This window comes from Adiantum capillus-veneris, chromosome 18 (assembly GCF_014529385.1).
Source record: "Adiantum capillus-veneris isolate H3 chromosome 18, ASM1452938v2, whole genome shotgun sequence".
Taxonomy (NCBI): Eukaryota; Viridiplantae; Streptophyta; class Polypodiopsida; order Polypodiales; family Pteridaceae; genus Adiantum; species Adiantum capillus-veneris.
Window position 1 is genome coordinate 103,382,408 of NC_140948.1, and position 19,437 is coordinate 103,401,844.

The 19,437-nt window shown below is 43.2% G+C and overlaps 1 protein-coding gene across 1 annotated transcript in view; it reads left to right on the forward strand.

Annotated features, from left to right (window-relative positions):
* SWI2 (switch 2) overlaps positions 1-15,322 on the forward strand; it is a 59,981-nt gene extending 44,659 nt beyond the window's left edge. Inside the window, exon 8 of the mRNA XM_086489014.1 lies at positions 14,247-15,322. Within this exon, the coding sequence (XP_086345140.1) occupies positions 14,247-14,602 (356 nt within the window). The 3' untranslated portion in view covers positions 14,603-15,322. The remainder of the gene's footprint in view (positions 1-14,246) is intronic.
* Positions 15,323-19,437: the final 4,115 nt, after the last annotated feature.

The following is a 19,437-nucleotide window of genomic DNA, read 5'->3' on the forward strand; positions in this document are numbered from 1 at the left end:
CACAACCTTGGCTGAATTTCAACTGTTCTGGTCCGATGGTAGCATATTTGTACTAGGACGCTTCACAGTTAGTATCCCCACGCAATAGGTGACTTTCCCGACGCATATGAACACTTTGCAAAACCTGGCGAGAATCTGTAGCACCTTGAATTCTTTGTTTTCTGCCCCGAAAATGCGCCAGATCACCTGTACAGCAGTCCGCTTGCGTCCCCGAACTTCCTGGGGGTATTAGGGTTCGTTTAGGGTCAAAACCCTAAACCTGCAAAAATACACAGCAGGTTGTAATTTACTGTTTCGGGCTCTGTTTTGAGTGTTGATCGCATCCGTAGCAAGTCCTCGAGCTCCCGCACGTGTAGGGCTACTTGCCCTTTGAATCAGACGAGATTTCGCACGTGAAACCTCTCCGAATCACCTGTACTTGCGGAGGATTAGCCGCTAGCTAATGCAGTACCTGTGCAAGAGGCTCTTGCCTCGGCAATTGCGCATGAACCCACACAACTGTACATTGGTCAATTGAAAAGCCCACTAGAGGGGCATAACATACTCCCATAGGGGAGAGAGAGGGCAGTGCGTAGCGTGCAGGGCATCACTCCTGGCACCGCACTGTACATAAGAGGTAAGCAAGCACTCCATTGAAGCTCTCAACCTGTGATAGCTTGAAAATGAGCCCCTCTCCTCTCTAAAATCAGCGCCCCCTCTTCATGCATGAGGAAAGTGCACGGAAATGTGCCACTTGGCACATTTACAAGCCATTTCCCGTTTCGGGGTTTCCGCCTAAAAATCTCCCGACCGGTTGCCCAGTTGACTTCACTGCTGAGTAATAAAATGTTCCCCTTGTCATTCTGGAGGTAATGACGCGAACACATTTTCAGGTCCCAAAATAGCAGTTCCCTAAATTTTAGGAAATGTTGCCATTGTATCTTTTTAGGTCATCCGACCCCCTATGTACACTGCAGCCACACCCAGAACTGAAATGTAGCCTCTATAGGAAAGGATTCCACTTTGGCTAGTCAATGACCCCACTTTGGCTAACCATAGTCCTTGTCCAACCTTAGTGCTCTCTTGCCCTCAGGCCTGGACTCCCTCTGAACAGTTCCACACTAGCTATGCAATGCAGGGCAGTTAGATTTCCCGAGGTGTGTTTCCAAAAAGTGAAAATGAATAAATAATAAGAAAGAAATCAACAAAAAGGATAGATAGTAGTCACACGCTGGTGACAGCTAGACTCGGTGTTTTCAGGTTTTCAGCAGTCAGTATCCGCAGTAGAATCCCCAAACCTCGCAGATCTCACCTTGTTGCAGCAGATCCTTGCCGCACGGTAAGATCCACCGAAGTTTGCAGATGCAGCCCGGAAAACGCAGATTTCAGCATCTGCGTTTTCAGCGCGTCGTCGTCGCATCGTTGTCATCAACATCGTTACTGACTTAGAGTCAGAATTCAGCAGATAAATATTTTCAAATTTCAGCCCTTAGCAGTTTCAGATTTCAGCCCATTTCGTCGTCGTCGTTTGCATCGTCGTCGACATCTTCGGCAAGTCCAAAGCATTGTAGAGATTTGTGCAATCAATAGTAGATTGCTCTCGCCATAGAGAGTGGGGCCTTTAGAGGAGGGTTTGACAACATTCTGGTGTCGTATTCTCTTCTCTCTCTATCTCTCAGTGTCAGTACCTTCATTCACAGTGTTTATCCACTTTGTTTGTGTCCATTGCACTCTCTCACTTAAGGAACGGAAGGCTCTCCCTTCCGTAAGTAAAAGGAACCTTGAACACAGTTCGGAGCACTCATCTCGAGCAAAGTTCATCATTCACTTCCGCTCCACCTAACATTGGTATCAGAGCTTTGGTAGTGTTCTGTATCACTCAAGGAAGAACCACAGGAACCACATAATTTTTTTTTGCTTGTTATGGTCGTACGTAACCCAAGTTCTCTTGGGCGTGTCGATTCCTAATCGTGTTTTTGAAGAGTGACAGGAAACCCAAGAAAGAAGGGCTTGTCCATCTTCCCCTTGAGCCTCTTTATACTTAGTGAGAGCGGACCTTGCACTTAGCGGCCGGCCAATCGACGTGAGGTGGGAAAAAGCAACCTCGGTGTGAGCGCAAGGCCGCCAAGGGGTGCACCCGTGGAAAAGAGCAGAGCTCGGGTGAAGAGAAGATCCTTCTCTAACACAGATTGCAAGCGAAAGAAGAACCTCAAGACCCCCAAGAACCCAAGAATCCAAGACCCATAAGAACGCAAGTTCCTCGTGAACTTAAGAACCAAGACTTCAGTGGATGGTCATCACTCGAAGCGGAATGGATACTTCGCTTGGAGGTGGTGAGCATGGGAGTGGCGAAGAAGTGTTTTCTCCACAAGTAAGTTTTTCCCACCCGTCCCCATCTACGCCAAGGATTGCACTAACTCCTATGGAGGAGTTGGAGCAGATGTTTATGGACAGCAAGTTAGAACGCGAAGCAAGGAAGTTAGAACATGAAGCAAGAAAAGCAAAAATTGAGCGTAAATATGAAGTAAGAAAGATGTGAGATTTCTCGCAAGCATGATGATTTGCATGAAGATGATGTGATTGGTCACAAGGATGATGTGTTAGTTGATACTGTTTCTAGTGAAGCTAACCTCATTGCAGAGACGATCAATCACGAAGAACCGATCTTGGCTCTCGAGTTGAGATCCAAAGAACCCCCACAAGAAGATTCACTCGATCACGAAGAACCGATATTGGCTCTCGAGCCTAGGTCCAAAGAGCCCCCCCAGGAAGTACTATATGTTCGCATGATGAGTCAGCACGCATTGTTCGAGTGTTTCATTCGTGATCGTTTCCTATATTTTAGTCACCGTCCTTATGTGATCCCTTTTCCTAGGAATGACATATTGTACGCTGAGCACGATTCACTCATGAATGAGCACGCATGTATGCAGATTCTAATTTTTGCATTCAAGGAATTCACATTCCATGTCTCTTCCTTGGCATGACACAGTCTCAGAAAGAGCACAAGAAAGATTGAGCATCAAGCATCGTCATTTCCATTGTGATTTGCTAGAGTTGATTGATCTAGATCAGAAAGTCAAGATTCGATCCCATTGTGTGCATGTGCTTGATGAACGGTTTGACACTCCGTCACTTTGTTTTTCTGCATTGCATGCACAGTTTTTTCAAAGGAATAATATTTTTCCAATCACTTTACATGGAATGGGTATATTCATGTTTTTGTTTTGGAAGTGGTTTCAGGAATTTCAGCCTCGGAGATTCTCGAAGAAGGTGGACCTACATCCATAGAAGAAGTGGAAGCATTGAAGGAGACTCATATGACTTCGCATCACTTTCGGCCCGGCCCAAAGAAGCAAGCGTTGCAGACCTTTATGAAGTTCAAGTATTGCACGACCCACACCTCAGAGTGGGCCGGCGAAGAGTCCTTTCGAGGATTCTGGATGATGTTGGCGATCTCCCTCGACGCCATACAGTTTGGTACGAGTACCTCACTTTGAAAAGGAGGGGATGTCACGTGACACATCCAACCCTATGTGTCCGTGGACAAGCTACAGCATGACCAGGGTTCAGTTCAGTCAAGTCAGTCTAGAATAGGAAGTGATCTGGCACCTTTGTCACTCCCACATAAGATAGCAGATCCACTAGCATTAGCAAATTCTACAGCAGTTAGCAGATTTCTACCGCAACAGAGGATTATCGGCCCTAGCGTTTTTGCATCTGGAAGACACCTCAGCGTTTTTGCAGATCTTTGCGATGGAATCAGCCCTAGACTCATTGTTTTCAGTTTTCGGCAATCAGTACTCGTAGTAGAACCCCTGAACCTCGTAGATCTCACCTTCCCGCAACAGATCCTCGCCGCACGGTCAGATCCACCGAAGTTTGCAGATTCAGCCTTGAAAACGCAGATTTCAGCATCTGCGTTTTCAGCACGTCGTCGTCGCATCGTCGTCATCGACATCGTCTGTCACAAAGTGATGACGTGGTTGCCTGAGAGGAAACCTTGATTGCTGCTGAAAACCCTAAATCTGCAAACCCTAAAAACTTTGCCAAAAACCCTAAAAACTGCCGAAACCCTAACTCTAACTCTAATAGGGCAGCAGTGAAAAAGCGATGAGATGCTGATGTGGCACCATACGGTAGGGCCCGGAAAAAGCGGCGCAATTCACGGCAGCCAGCAGTCAGCTTTTCTCTACGCAATTGGAGAAAGAGAGAGAAAATACTTTTTGCTTTATTTTCCTAAAGCTCAAGAGAGCTTGAGAGAGGAAAGAGATTTTGCTTTTATTGTTAGGCTTTTGATTTGAAGCTTTTGGGGCTCTGCTTTTGGCATCTCTTGTAAACAAATAAATAAGTGGTGAGGGCTCACACTCTGCAAACCATCTGGACGTAGAGTCTGAGAGTGAGACCCGAACCACTCTTGTACTTTGAAATGCTTAATTCATAAAGAAAAACCGAAAGGAGCGCCAGTCTTCGTTGCCAATTTCTCTAGGCACGGAACTCCGCCGTGAACTATGAACTGTTTTGAAGTGGTTATTTGGTGCCTTCGTGATTGATTCTTGACTTGGAGTGTCCAAGTCTGTTACAGTGGTATCAGAGCACGGCCGATTTCTCTTCTACGGGATTTTTTTTTTCACGCGGCACTTATGGCTTCACGCAAGGATCAATCGACTCCCTTTGCATCCGGAGATGCGGGGAAAGATCACAACGAAGATTCCGGCAGAGAGTACGGCCCGCCTCGGCCTACTCAGGCGGAGCAATGAGAGATGAAGCGTCGTCAATTGATCGGCGATGCAACAAAGATGATGCTCAGTTTTGCGACGGACCCAAAATTGGCAAAATATATGAGCGAGACTTCTTTTCACGAAGTGCACGAGCAGTGGTAGAAATCCACCCACCACCCCTGAAACCCGCTCTCAAGAAACCTTGCTCACAAGACATATTCAGAGAAGGAGAAAGAAGAGATGGTTGATGCACGGATTGCTCAGCTTTTTGACGCGCAGAACAAAGCTCAAAAGCACGGCAAAAAGCAGAAGAAAGGCACTGACTTCCTGGGTTATTTGGGTTCGTTAGTCGACATTTGTTAAGGCAAAGAAACAAAAAAAGCGTGTTCGCTTTGAAGGAGTACCCAATTCTTCTTCTTCTTCTTCTTCTGATACTTCTTCTAGCTCTTTAGATTCGAGCGAAGAAGACAGAAAAGGCAAAACGCGAAGCAAGAAACAACGCTTCGGAAAGGGCAAGAAAAAGGCAAAGAAGTCTAAATCTCGCCCAGTGAGTGACAGTTCTACAGAGGACTCATCTACAGACAGTTTAGACTTTGATGACGGCAACTTTCATGCGAACAAGAAGAATTTTTATAAAGCCAACCAGTATGACTTTCTGGTAGATAAAAGCAAGAAAGTCCGAGAGTTTAAGGAAGGTGGACAATCGATCAAATTTGACACGTTTTCAGGATATAAAGATGCTTCGAAGGCTTTGTCTTTTATACAACAGTTTGACATCGCTTTCGCGGGAGGACGCTACTCAGAGCACTCCAAGATTCGGAGAGCTGCCTCTTATTTTAAGGGGAATGCTCGAACTTGGTGGTCCACGCTTCTTTTAAACAAGACTGCGCCAGTTAAATGGTTGAAATTTAAGAAGCTTTTTATTTCTTCTTGGCTGACGCAAGAGTATGAACGCTATATACGAGATGCTTGGAACCATCTTCGAATGACCAAGAGAGATACAACGGATGCTTATTGCAAGAGATTTTGGAGCTCTTTTCTACTCGCCTCTTCATTCAAGAAGATCTCGTTCAGAGAACAGATTGAGCGGTTTACCTTGGGTCTATCTACAGAGATCCGAGATCACTGCTTGGAAGAGAAGTCAGCTTCTATTCAGGAGTTGATGAGTCATGCGAAGCGGGGTTTTGCCATTCAGTCTGGTAGTCTGACCTACCACACCGATGAGGTCATGACACAACGAGCCGAACAGACTTCAACGATGAAAGTAGAAAGAGAAAGAGCAACCCAGAAAAGGATGCACGACCCAAGCTTACTCTTGAGGAGAGAGCTCGCTTCATTAGGGAGGGGAAGTGCTTTGGATGCGGGGAACATGGACATATCTCTGCGAAGTGCCCTAACTAGGCACCGAATGAACAAGATGAAGAAAGGCCAGAAAGTTCTAAAGCAGTTGAGAGACGTGGCAGAAAAGGCAGACAAAAAGCAGAACTAGTATCGCATGGCGTGGGACCTGAACCGAATCAAATGAATGAAAGTACAAACTTTGCCGCTTTTGGGGCAAAAGTGAAGGATCAGGAAGCTCTTTTGAAGAAGCCAAGGCCAACTTCTTTTCACTTGGAATTGGCGGCTCGATTTGGAACTACGCTTGACAGGTTGAGACCACAGGCGGAGGTAGTTCGAGTGGCACTCGGACGGGATGTTGCCATTACACCGAACCGAGCATTGACAAATGTCGTTTGCAATGACAGGGGTGTTCATGGCATGCGAGTGACGTTCTACTCGAAATCCTTTGGTTCCAGAAAAACTACGTCGTGGTTGACTACCGGGCCGAGAAAGCGACTTTGACAAATGAAGGGCTCAGAGATTGTACTTGTTGAACTTCAATTTCTTTACTCATTCTTTTGGGAGAGAACTGAATGATGGATAAAGGTCGAATATATTTTGACCTGAACAAAAGAACGCCAAGATTTTTCTCCACACTCATGTCGATTGCTTTTTTTAGAGGGCCTGGAGATTATACCAATGATCTGATACCTAGAAGCACACCACCGAACCGGCCACCTTACCGCGTGAGCCGAGCACAGAATGAAGAGATTATGAACCAAGTGAAAGACCTCTTGGAAAAGGGTCTTGTCCAGCCTAGTACTTCACTGTATTGCTCTCCAGTGTTGTTGGTTTTGAAGAAAGACGGATCTTGGAGAATGTGCATCGATTATATAGCTCTTAACAAAATCACCATCAAGAACAGATTTCCGATTCCTAGGATCGATGATATACTCGACAGATTACAGGGATCCTCATGCTTTAGCAGGATTGATTTGAAGAGTGGATATCATTAGATCAGAATCGCGCCGAGAGACATCTACAAGACAACTTTTCTGTTGACTTTTGGTTTATTTGAGTTTTTGGTGATGCCTTTTGGCTTAACCAATGCTCTTGCGACATTTAACCGGATGATGGACAAGATTTTTCGAGAGTACAGGCTATTTGTTGGCCCTTTCTTTGACGATATCATTGTTTTCTCCAAGAATGATGCAGAACACAGAGATCATTTGCTTCAGGTCTTTCAGGCATTACGAGATCACAAGTTAGTGATTAATGCAAAATAAAGCGAATTTTTCCTACCAGAGATACACTTTTTGGAACACATTGTCTCAGCAGCAAGAGTGCAAATGGATACGGCCAAGATAGAGACTATCCGTGATTGGCCCGATTTGAAGAATGTCCATGAAGTTAGAAGCTTCTTGGGATTGTGTTCGTACTACAGGCAGTTCATTCGAAAGTTTTGCAGAGGTTGCTTCCCCTTTGCATACCTTGACACAGAAAGGAGTCCCTTTCTCGTGGGGACCCATAGAGTCTGGGTGCGGTCTTAATGCAAGAAGGCCCCGACATTGCTTACGGGAGCTGATTGTTCTCAAGGCCGGAAATGAGAGCATAGATTTATGAGAAAGAGCTTTTGGCGGTTATCCATGCTCTTACTCAGTGGCAGCATTACCTACTGGGAGCGGATATTACTGTCTTTACAGACCATCAGAGTTTGCGCTACTTCTTGTCACAGAAGCAGTTTTCGGAAAAGTAGATGCGGTGGGCGAACATCTTGTCACAGTTCCACTTCCAGGTTGTCCATGTGCAGGGACAAAAGAATGTGGTGGCAGATGCTTTGTCTCGGAAGCCGTTGGTTCTGGCTATTTCCGTGATACATTACAGGAGCTTCAAGGATATGGTCGACCAGTATGCCACAGATTTTGTAGAAGTTTTCATACGGATATGGGATGGGGAGACAGTAGCGGGATATTCCATTCGTGATGGCTACTTGATGACAAAAACCATGTTGTGCGTTACACAACTGTTGAGGGAAAAGGTTATGACTGAATGCTACTGTCCACCTTTTACGGGTCACCGCGGCATTGCTACCACCATGAAAGGGGTAGAGAGATACTTCTTTTGGCCGAGACTCACAAAGGATGTAGAAGAGTTTGTGCGCAGTTGCTTAGTATGCCAGAAGGTCAAGTTTGATAGGCATAAAGCACAGGGATTGTAACAGCCTTTACCCATATCCACCCGCCCCTGGGAAAGTATTGCAATGGATTTCATTTTTGATCTCCCGAGAACACAGAGTGGTCACGATGGTATCTGGATTGTTATTGACAGATTTAGCAAACATGCTCATTTCATTCCAGTGAAGAAAACAGTCAAGCCGGATCACTTAGCGAGACTGTTTGTAGCCCAGATTTTCAGATTACATGGCATGCCTGAGACGATTGTCTTTGACAGAGACTCCAGATTTACGAGTTTGTTTTGGAAGGCAATTTGGAAGAACATTGGCACGCGGTTGCAGTTCTCGTCATCGTTCCACCCGCAGACTGACGGGCAATCTGAGATTGCCAATTCAATGGTTTTAGATTTATTGAAGTCTTATATCTCGGATCAGAAGACTCAATGGGAAAAGTACTTACCTTTGGTGGAATTTGCCTACAATAACACGATACACTCTTCGACGGGGAATACGCAATTTGAGATTGTTGAAGGTGCTGCGAAGGTTCCACCCTTTCTAAGCACGAAAGATAAGATTTTTGAAGCAGATGAATATACGCGAGACTTAGATACGGCTTTTGCCAAGTTTCGCGAGACTTTGCAGAAATCTCAAGAACGACAGAAAAAGGCAGCGGATCGCCATCGTCGCGATTTGAAATTGAAGGAGGATGATTGGGTGCTCTTATGTTTTGAGAAGGCATGCCTGAGAAAGAAAAAGGGAAAGGAGAGGCTTTTTCCAAAGCTTAGTATGCGATATTACGGACCTTTCCAGATCACTGAAAAGATAAATGATGTCTCCTTCCAACTGAAACTGCCTAATACTTGGAGGATTCACAATTCATGTCATGTGTGTCTCCTGAAACCTTTTAAAGGTGATGTGCCTGATGATGGGGAGCCTGATGAGCAACCCGAAGTGGAAGAAAACGAGGAGATCCTTGTTCTTGAACAAATTTTGGCACATAAGGATACAAAGAATAAAGGTAAATTCCGAAGGCGGTTCTTGGTTAAGTTCAAGAACTATCCTGCATTGGATGCGAAGTGGATGGAGGAGGAGGACCTAGCAGATACTCCTCAGATTGTGAAACTTTACCTCGAGGCTTTTGGTTTAGCATAGTCTACTCCAAATGGAACCCAGAATTCAGCTTGGCTGGAGATCTGGTGCAGTCAGATGCACAAGAGGAGAGTTACTCTGCTCCTTTGTCAACAGATGCCTCGATTTTGATACTAAAGTCACTGATGTCTCTTTGAGCTTCAGGGATACTGAGAGCTGACAGTATTCTGCTGGATGACTTTATGAAATGGAATTCTTGATTATGATACTGATTTGTTCTTGACTTCTTTTAAGTGCATGAATTGATAGACAAAATGAATGCAGCATTTTGGCCTGATTGATCTCGAATAGACATGGTTGCAATAGGGGTTAGTCAATCGGACATCGATGAGGTCCCGATTGAATCTAGATGCGATTGCGAGCTACGTTGCCGATAAATCATGGTCTAAGATCCGAATGAATGTTGAATGCCATGTGATATCCTGTGATGTCTAGTGATGTCCTGTGATGTCGTGTGATGTGACTGTCGATTGGTACATGTGCTAGATGTGTGTTCCTAGTACGTAGGTACTAACAGTCAAGTGTCTGCTAAGACGGTTTATGGCCTCTGTTTGTTTTGCAGGCGTAATCGAGGGCGATTACAATGCTTTCAAGAGGGGGGTATGTCACAAAGTGATGATGTGGTTGTCTGAGAGGAAACCCTGACTGCTATTGAAAACCCTAAATTTGCAAACCCTAACCCTAAAACCTGCAAACCCTAAAATCTACCAAAGATCCTAAAAACTACAGAAACCCTAACCCTAACCCTAAAAGGGCAGCAGTGAAAAAGCGCTAAGATGCTGATGTGGCACCGTACGGTAGGGCCCAGAAAAAGCGGCGCAATTTACGGCAGCTAGTAGCCAGCTTTTCTCTACGCAATTGCAAAAAGAGAGAGAATACTTTTTGCTTTATTTTCCTAAAGCTCAAGAGAGCTTGAGAGAGGAATGAGATTTTGCTTTTATTTTGAGGCTTTTGATCTGAAGCTTTTGGGGCTTTGCTTTTGGCATCCCTTGTAAACAAATAAATAAGTGGTGACGGCTCACACTCTACAGAGCATCTGGACGCAGAGTTTGAGAGTGTGTTAGGTGCAGCGAAATGAATGTTTGCGCTTTGCTCAAGATGAGTGCTCCGGACTGTGCTCAAGGTTCCTTTTGTTCTTATGGAAGGGAGAGCCTTCCGTTCTTAATGAGAGAATGCAATGATCACTAACAAAGTGAATGGACACTGTGCATGAGAGTGTATGAGACTGAGAGATAGAGAGCGAAGAGAATACGACATCAGAGACGTTGTAAAACCCTCCTCCGAAGGCCCCACTCTCGTCGGCTAGAGTGGTCTACTTATGATTGCACAAATTGGTACAAACTGAATGCATGTGACTGATGCAAGTCTAGGCTATGTCGGCAATAACGACGGTGATGGCGAGGCCGACGTAAGGGCTGAAATCTGCAATCTTTTTATCTGCTGTCCAAAATCGCTATGGACTGAAATCTGCTACAAATCCAAAAACGCTGGTTTTGGGGCTGATTCTACCGATCTTTGTTGCTGAAAATCTGCAGGTCTTAAGGCTGAAAACTGATGTTCTTTATTGCTGAAAAACGCCAGGTCAGAAGTGAGGGCGATCTGGCGTTTTAACTAATGCTAGGTGCTGGGACTTCTTGCGGTGAAGATCTATTGCAACTGCTATGTATCTGTGATGCTAGGCGATGATCCTCATGATGAAAAACGCCAGGCTGATGCTGATGAGAAAAACGCTAGGGAAGGGGGTCTTTGGTGATGATGTCTTTGCTTGGGGGAAAGTCTACCAAGGGTCTTTTTTGTTGAGCTTGGCTCTTGCTGCCTCTTCTGCCATTTAGTGCTAGTCTAGGTTTGCTTATATACAAACTTACTCAATTTGCTGCCTCTTCTGCCATTTAGTGCTAGTCTAGGTTTGCTTATATACAAACTTACTCAATTTGCCCTACCTACTTTCCAACAAAAGTCACTTAAAAATAACAAGTGAAATATGTCAAAAATAGGTAAAATAGGCTAAATGCACTGAAAAATTCCCCTGAAGGATTCTGATGGGAATGCTTATGATCATGCTGTGCAACCAGAGGATATGGATCTACACTAAGTGATTGGGCATGCACGATCTACGAATAGACTCACAAAAGTGCTAGATTACTTTCAATCTAGACTGATTGGATTGACTACAGACACATAGGGTTGGATGTGTCATGTGACAAAGTGAGACCCGAATCTCTCTTGTACTTTGAACTGATTAATACATAAAGAAATACCAAAAGGAGCGCCAGTCTTTGGGGCCAATATCTCTAGGCACGGAACTCCGCCGGGCCAGTGCAAATCTATTGTGAATTGTGAACTGTTTTGAAGTGGTTATTTGGTGCTGTCGTGATTGATTCTTGACTTGGAGTGTCCAAGTCTGTTACATCGTCACCGACATAGAGTCAGAATTCGGCAGATGAAGATTTGTAGATTTCAGCCCTTAGCATTTTCAGATTTCAGCCCGTCTCATCGTCGCATCGTCGGCAAGTCCAAGCGTTGTAGAGATTTTTGCAATCAATAGTAGACCGCTCTCGCCATAGAGAGTGGGGCCTTCGGAGGAGGGTTTGACAACATTCGGGTGTCATATTCTCTTCTCTCTATCTCTCAGTCTCAGTACCTTCATTCACAGTGTTTATCCACTTTGTTTGTGTCCATTGCACTCTCTCACTAAAGGAACGGAAGGCTCTCCCTTCCGTAAGTAAAAGGAACCTTGAGCAGAGTTCGGAGCACTCATCTTGAGCAAAGTTCAACATTCACTTCCGCTCCACCTTACACCTCGAGTTCTTCTTTAGTGAACATCCTACCTTGGAATAAGCTTTGGTGAAGCTGACTCTGTGCGAATGCTAGACTAGCCTCCTCAGGGGCGGGTACAGGTTGGACGCGTAGCATGGCGTCACAACCAAAGCTCATCTTGTTACGCTATTGGGATCCCCTCTCTGTCCCGTGGCCCACGGATGAGGGGGCCCTCTCGATATCGATGTAGATTGCGACAGAGGATCCATACCATATTGGCGCAACATAGGAGCCGTCCTGGATACTGATGTATATGTATATGATGCCTTGATTGTCAAAGAGCTCCATTGCATTTGTATCAGCTTACCCTTTGTATTTCCTATTCTCTTTGTATCGGCTTTCACCTCATCCCTACCCACTATTTTTTTTTCAGTTCTTTTGTAAGGTGCAACGGAAGTTAATGTTGAACTTTGCTCAAGATGAGTGCTCCGAACTGTGCTCAAGGTTCCTTTTGCTTACGGAAGGAAGAGCCTTCCGTTCCTTTAGTGATAGAGTGCAAGTGGTCACAAACAAAGTGGATAAACACTGTGACTGAAGGTGCTGAGACTGAGAGATATAGAGAGAAGAGAATACGACACCAGAATGTTGTCAAACCCTCCTCCAAAGGCCCCACTCTCTATGGCGAGAGCGGTCTACTATTGATTGCACAAATCTCTACAATGCTTTGGACTTGCCGACGATGTCGACGACGACGAGACGGGCTGAAATCTGAAAACGCTAATGGCTGAAATCCGCAAATCTTTTTTGAATTTTGACTCTATGTTGGTCACGATGTCGATGACGACGATGCAACGACGACGCGTTGAAAACGCAGCTGCTGAAATATGCGTTTTCCAGGCTGAAACTGCAAACTGTGGCTGATCTTACCGTGCGGCGAGGATCTGTTGCGGGAAGGTGAGATCTACGAGGTTCGGGACTTCTTCTGCGATGTCTGATTGCTGAAAACTGAACATGCTGATGCTTCTTGGTGTTCCGTCGCGGGGAATCTGCAAAACGCTATGCTTATACAAAAACGCTACGACTGAAAACTGTTCTGCTGTGGGGAATCTGCTAACGCTAGGGCTATTCTGTGGTCTTGCTGTCGCCAGGCTGCTGCAATGCAAAAACGCTAGGCTGATCTTGGTCTTAGTGCAAAAACGCTAGGCTTTGCAATTGGTGCAAAAACGCTAGGCTTTGCAATTGGTGCAAAAACGCTAGGTTTGCTTTGGGGGGGGGTGTTTCCTGTTGAGAAGTTGCCTATTGAACCGAAGTTCCTGCTGCCTGTTCTGCCATAAATGCTAGCGCTAGGGTTTCTTTATGTACTTTGTTTCTAAAATTGCCCTACCTAGTTCCCAACAAAAGTCACTTAAAAATAATAAGTGAAAAATGTCAAAAATAGGGAAAATAGGTCTATGCATTGTAAAAATGCTACTGATGGGTTCTGACTTTAATCTGATGATCATGTTGTGTGCAACCAGAGGATATGCATCTACTCTAAGTGTCTTGACATGCACGGTTTGCGAACAGACTCACAAAAGTGCTAGATCACTTCCTATTCTAGACTAATTGAACTGAACTGAACCGTTATCATGAAGTAGCTTGTCCACGTACACATAGGGTTAGATGTGTCACGTGTGACGTGACATCTTTGTACTTTTTGTGCCCAGACCTGGTATTAGATTCACCACATGTAACCTTTTGGTCTCATAGGTCATTTTGGCCTTTTGAAGACGTTAATATTACATTTCATTCTCTCTCTCTCTCTCTCTCTCTCTCTCTCTCTCTCTCTCTCATGTAGTGATACCTTGTATACCTGGACTATGGATGTAATTTTTAGGTAGCTCATTTCAGTCTGTAGCTTTAAGCTTGCTTTTCTGTTTCTCTTAGATGAGAGATTTCCTTCATTGTAGGTACTGGTTTGGTCTCATAGGCCACATTGGCCTTTTAAAGACGTCAATATACTCTCTTCTTTCTTTCTTTCTTTTGTGTTGCCGATCTCATACCGCTCTCTTTGGGAGGCTGCTGCTAACTGTGGTTATCTATTTGTGCCAAGCACGCAGACCAGTGCATGTCTCTGTTATGCTAAATTGATACATCTTGTTTTGCAGGAGTTGTTTATGCTCACCGTAATGAAGATGTTGTGAATTACAAAGCGACAGCCACAGATGGTGTAGAAGTCAATACTTCATCCTCATCAGTAAAAGACAAGCCTCCATTAGATCAAACCCTATCTAAAAAGGCTATCAAATCAGTTGGACACACAGATATAAAAGTTTGCAAAGAAAAGTTGTCAGCGTCTACAAACAAGTACAATGTTGTAAGTAAGAAAGAACAGTTCGATTTACTTGCAAAGTTTAAAGGAATGGAGAAGACTGAGTTCTGCAAGTGGTTATTATCTGTGCCTGAGACTGAGAAACAGAACCTTTTACTTGAGTTCAAGACACAACAGAGACAAATAAAGTGATTTTGGGCCTGCAGTCTGAGCTATTTATTATCTGCCATTTGATGGTGTATAGCATATTTTGTACTTGCATCATACATGCAAAGCAGAGGGAATCCCTTCAGCGTGTTCATGGCTTCAGAAGCCTCAAATTATCTCAAGCTGCTGCACAGCATAAGAGAACTAGAAACCAAAGCGGCTGGAACCAGATGAGGACATAAACTCATTCAAGCACCAGCTGAATGATTAGTAGAAAGTCCAATGCAGACCATGGCAAGGCGGACAGTCGTATCCTTGAGAATTTCTCACTTGCATTAAAATTTGGTAGGGGCATTTATAGAGCAGGAAGCTCTACAGGGAGATACACATGTGCATTTTGACAGATGACAGAACGGGAGTGTTTGAGCAGGATCAGGTGAGTGGTTTGCTTCCAAAAAATCACCCACGGAAGAGCAAGAAGGGAACTGCCTTTGGGTGGCTTGACTGCATGATTCAATACTCTTTGTATATATAGTTTAGAGGTCTATATCTTGTATATTCAGAGAGCATGGAGTCTCTGCAGTCTGTAAATTAAAACATTAATCATCAGATTTGTAATAATCTTCGAAAAGTGGGGGTGGAATTGATTGCAATATTCAGCAAGACGGCATTCAAAAGACTGCCCAATAGGTTGAATAGGTTGTGAAGTGGAACAAGCCCATGTTAAATTACTGAATTGAATCAGTGTGGTCATTTCTTTTCTTATTGGAGGGTGCAGGGAGACATAATACTAACAATTTATGGTTTTTGCGGTATCTGCCGATTGCAGCCAATTTGGTTATTCAAACCTGCAGTACTTTTTGAAGTAGGCAACCAGGAGGTAAGTTAATTGCAAATAGTTCTGATTGATGGTTTGAGAATGAAGTCAGAGTGATCAAAGAAGTAGATGTTGTAATTTATAAAGTGGTAGAGCTAGAGGCAATACTTGAAGAGAATCCTTCGTCTTAAATGTAAGACGCTTTTCGATCAGGCTTGTAGCTAAACTATCTAGGCAAATGTGTTGAATTTTACGTTTGAAATGTCAGAGGCATCCATTTGTTCTGATACAAGCCAAAGGGGCCTTATCATGATTATTTTGTTGCCAGAAATCAGCTGTGTCACGACTAAGGAAACATCATACTATGTAAATAACTATCCAAAGAAATAGCAATAGGTTTTGTTGCTTTTAGGTTCTTTCCATCTAATAAGTGTTTCCCCTCACTTTTTTTAAAGGAATTTAGGGTGGCCTTGGTCAAAACCTAGGCCTTATCCCCTCCTCTTCATAGCCTTCTTGCCCATATTCCTTCTTTTGGGTCTGGTTAGAGAGAAAAGTTCCATAACTAGGTCAGTTTTCAAAAAGATTTTTGGTCTTGAAAAATATGTTGGTACCTTGAGAAAATTTATTAGTCTGTAGTGATGGTTTCTAAAGAATTGAGAGTTCACAAATTCATTGTTGATTTTCACACCACACCCGATCCATTTTCTAGAGAAAAATATTGTTTCCAGCTACTTCTAAGGCTTTGATTCCCCAAAATCAAGTTGAAATTCTTCAAAAGTTTTATAGTGATCAATGAATTTTTACCAAGCTCTTAAATCACTCAGGCTTGACATGTACGTCCACCTGTTTCTTGAGAGAGAAAATTTACATTTGGAGGTAATCTCTATGACTCTTTATTGTAATAGCTTGAAAAAAATCATAGATCATGTTAATATTTTGTGATCCTTCTAGCACTACTAAGGTTTGAATTTTTCATGGCACTAGTTCATTGCTCAATTATTATCGATTTCTTCGAGCATCTTCACTTTCTCAAGAGGTTCATTCTTAAATTAAAGCTTCTACTCTAACCTCCTAAAGACATTGAGGTGGTATTACAATGATACGTTGAATCCTTTTTATCATTTCAGAATCACCAAAAAATATTTTGATGACATACCTCATCACGAGAGAGAAGATTGCAGTTTCAATTTCAAGCTTGTGTTCTAACCTCAAAGAGACATCGACATTCGACTAAAATGGTGTATAGAAATCTTTCAATTGTTTTGGGGCAATCAAAATTACATTTTTATAACAATACCTGCTCCTAAATCATAGTTGTCCTCGGCTATGCATGCATTAAGGAGGGGTGGATAAGTTCTTGATTAGGATTTTGACATTTACTTTGGATCCACTTTCAACACTTCAACACATCCATAGTAGGAGGGCTAATCTACAACATACTTACGAGAATCACCATACTGTAAGTGCTTCATTGTATCAATGCATTTGCTTGCCGCAAGTGTATTATGGAACGTAGAACTTGATACTTACAAGGCTATGTAATGCTTGATGGACAAAATTTTGTTGCAAGTCACATGTTTGAATAATGTAGAAACATAACTTGCAAATGAATACAAAGGAAAACAATATCTTAAAAGGCGGGAAGTTAGCTAAACCTTGTACTTTATCAAATTCCATATATACATATAAGAGGCAAGACAATCTATGATGGTTCCTTAAGAAACCTTATCACCAAAATCACACGAAGAGTCAAGATTACAAGAAGAAGCCCCCCCCCCCCCCCCCCCTCGCCTCCCCCCCTCGCCTCCCCCCCCCCCCTTTTCTCTGCTATCTCTTGTATAAGAATGAAGCCTCTCCCTCATGTCATCCATCATCTCTCGCCTTCTTTAGGATTAGCTTAGCTCAAACTAGAATATCTAGTACACTAATTCACTTATACTCCGCCAACAAGTGGACCCTAGCCCCCTCTAAATCCCACCCTTGCCCAAACTCTTACTGCCATAAAATCTAGTATCTAACCAACCCAAATGATTTTCTCATATTAAACTGATAATTTAATGTGGGATAATAAACGGGAACAAGAGTTAGAATATAGACATGTGCTTACGGATCTATCTCAACACGGGGCCAATGGTAAAGGGGTCCAAATGAGATATGGTCTGTCAAAGAGCAATGATACCTAATGGAGCTTAAATACCGTAGGGTTAGCTTCATTAAGGACCTCCAAAAGTTAGTGTTCAAAAGTACTTTGACCTTAGGCAAGCTAGGGCCGACCTTGAGGTGGGAATCCTACCCAAGTATAAGGTGCTTGTTGTCTTGCTAAGTTTATCCAAAAGCTTGAGGTGTTTCTCACATGTTTAAATGATTAAAGTTCTTGAAGTATTCAATTCAAAGATAACTCTCAAGAGACATGAACGTGACATGCTTGATTGAATAAGTCCTTGAAGTATTCCATTCAACCAAATGACTTAATAAACATAAAAGACACATGTTCAAATGATCCTCCACATGTGGCCCTCATGATGTGTTTGAATGCTATTGGATAGGTTTTAAAGGGGTCCAATGAGAATTTAGATACATAAAGAGAAATAATTAAATTCTTTCTCTCAAAGAGAAAAAAGAGGACACATGTCCAAAACAAATAATAAAATAATACGAGAGAGAGAGAGAGAGAGAGAGAGAGAGAGAGAGAGAGGTGTGGACCAAGCATGAGAGGGGGGGTATACTCTCCCACACACACACATACATTCTCTCATTGTGTGGAGTGCAAAATGCAAGAGCTCCATCTCCTTCTCCAAGTTTGTTGAGAAGTGGAGAGCCTACACCAACACTCTTGGCTATGGAATGCAAATCTAACCAAGAGCCATGCTTAAATGCTTAAGCTTGCCATCTTTTTCATCTTCATTACTATGCTATTATGCTATGCTAAGCAAGAAGAGCGATGAGATAAGTGAAGAACTATTTCTTTCTCCTATGGAATGTTTCTTCTTCCTCTTTCCTACCCTCATTCCCCGCTAGCTCTCTCCACCTTCGAAGGTGTTTGAGGCCTTGGGATAGTTAATTCTTTTTGCAAAGTTTATGTTAAGCTTGTGATGCATGAAGCTTTCCATCTTCATAGCATCACCAAGGTCACAAGGAACACAAAGATTGTATTGTAACAAAGTCTCTCTTGATGGGAGAATTTATAATACAAACGCCTTTTGGAAGGGGGACCGGCTCCAAGTAAATCCGGTCCTCAACTATTGTCATGTTCTGTACTATACTCTCTCTCGCTTGCAAAAGTATTGTTTATGCCAAGTTAATTAAGTACTATGTTTATGTTGCTACCATCAATTAAGTTCACCCTCTATGTTCTCAAAGTGATCTCACAAAAATGCTCACCTTAATTCTCTTAATTTCGCTATCCTCAAAGTTCATAGGCCATTCCCATTACATTGGTATCAGAGCATTTGGTTTCTCGTTTCTTGCTTAAGAAGAGAGGTCCTTAAGTAGCCTATTAATGGTTGATTTTGTTGATTATATTAGGGTAAGTGGGACTGGGATCTATTATCGGTTTTGTTGAGCCGAGTATGTGGGATATGGTGCACATCTCGGGAGCTTTGGTCTTAATAATGGAGTCTTCTTAGACTTGCCTATGACTTTACCATTATTGAGCCATAAGAAGTCCGAAAGGAGCTATCCCTCGGCAACTTCGCTATGTTAGACCCACTCCACTACTCTCTATAATTAACCAATTCGAGCCATGGGTGTAGATACTTAAGTGCCTATTTTCAAAGGCTAAGAGGAGTAGCAACTAAGGTTTTGAATTGCCAAAGCATAGACTAAGTAAACACATAAGTTTAATTAACATGGCTGACAATAACGAGGAAAGTAGAATGAACATTGATAAATTTGATGCACATGAAGGTGCTAATGATGATGCCCCCATGTTTATGAATTATCTTGTTACTACGTTGCATTAAGCTACGGGCAACCCTACTTTGCAAGCCGAAGTTACTCAACAACTTCGTGCTTATGGGATTTCCCTTCCTCTCCAAGAGGAGAGAGAGCTTAGGAGGCCTCT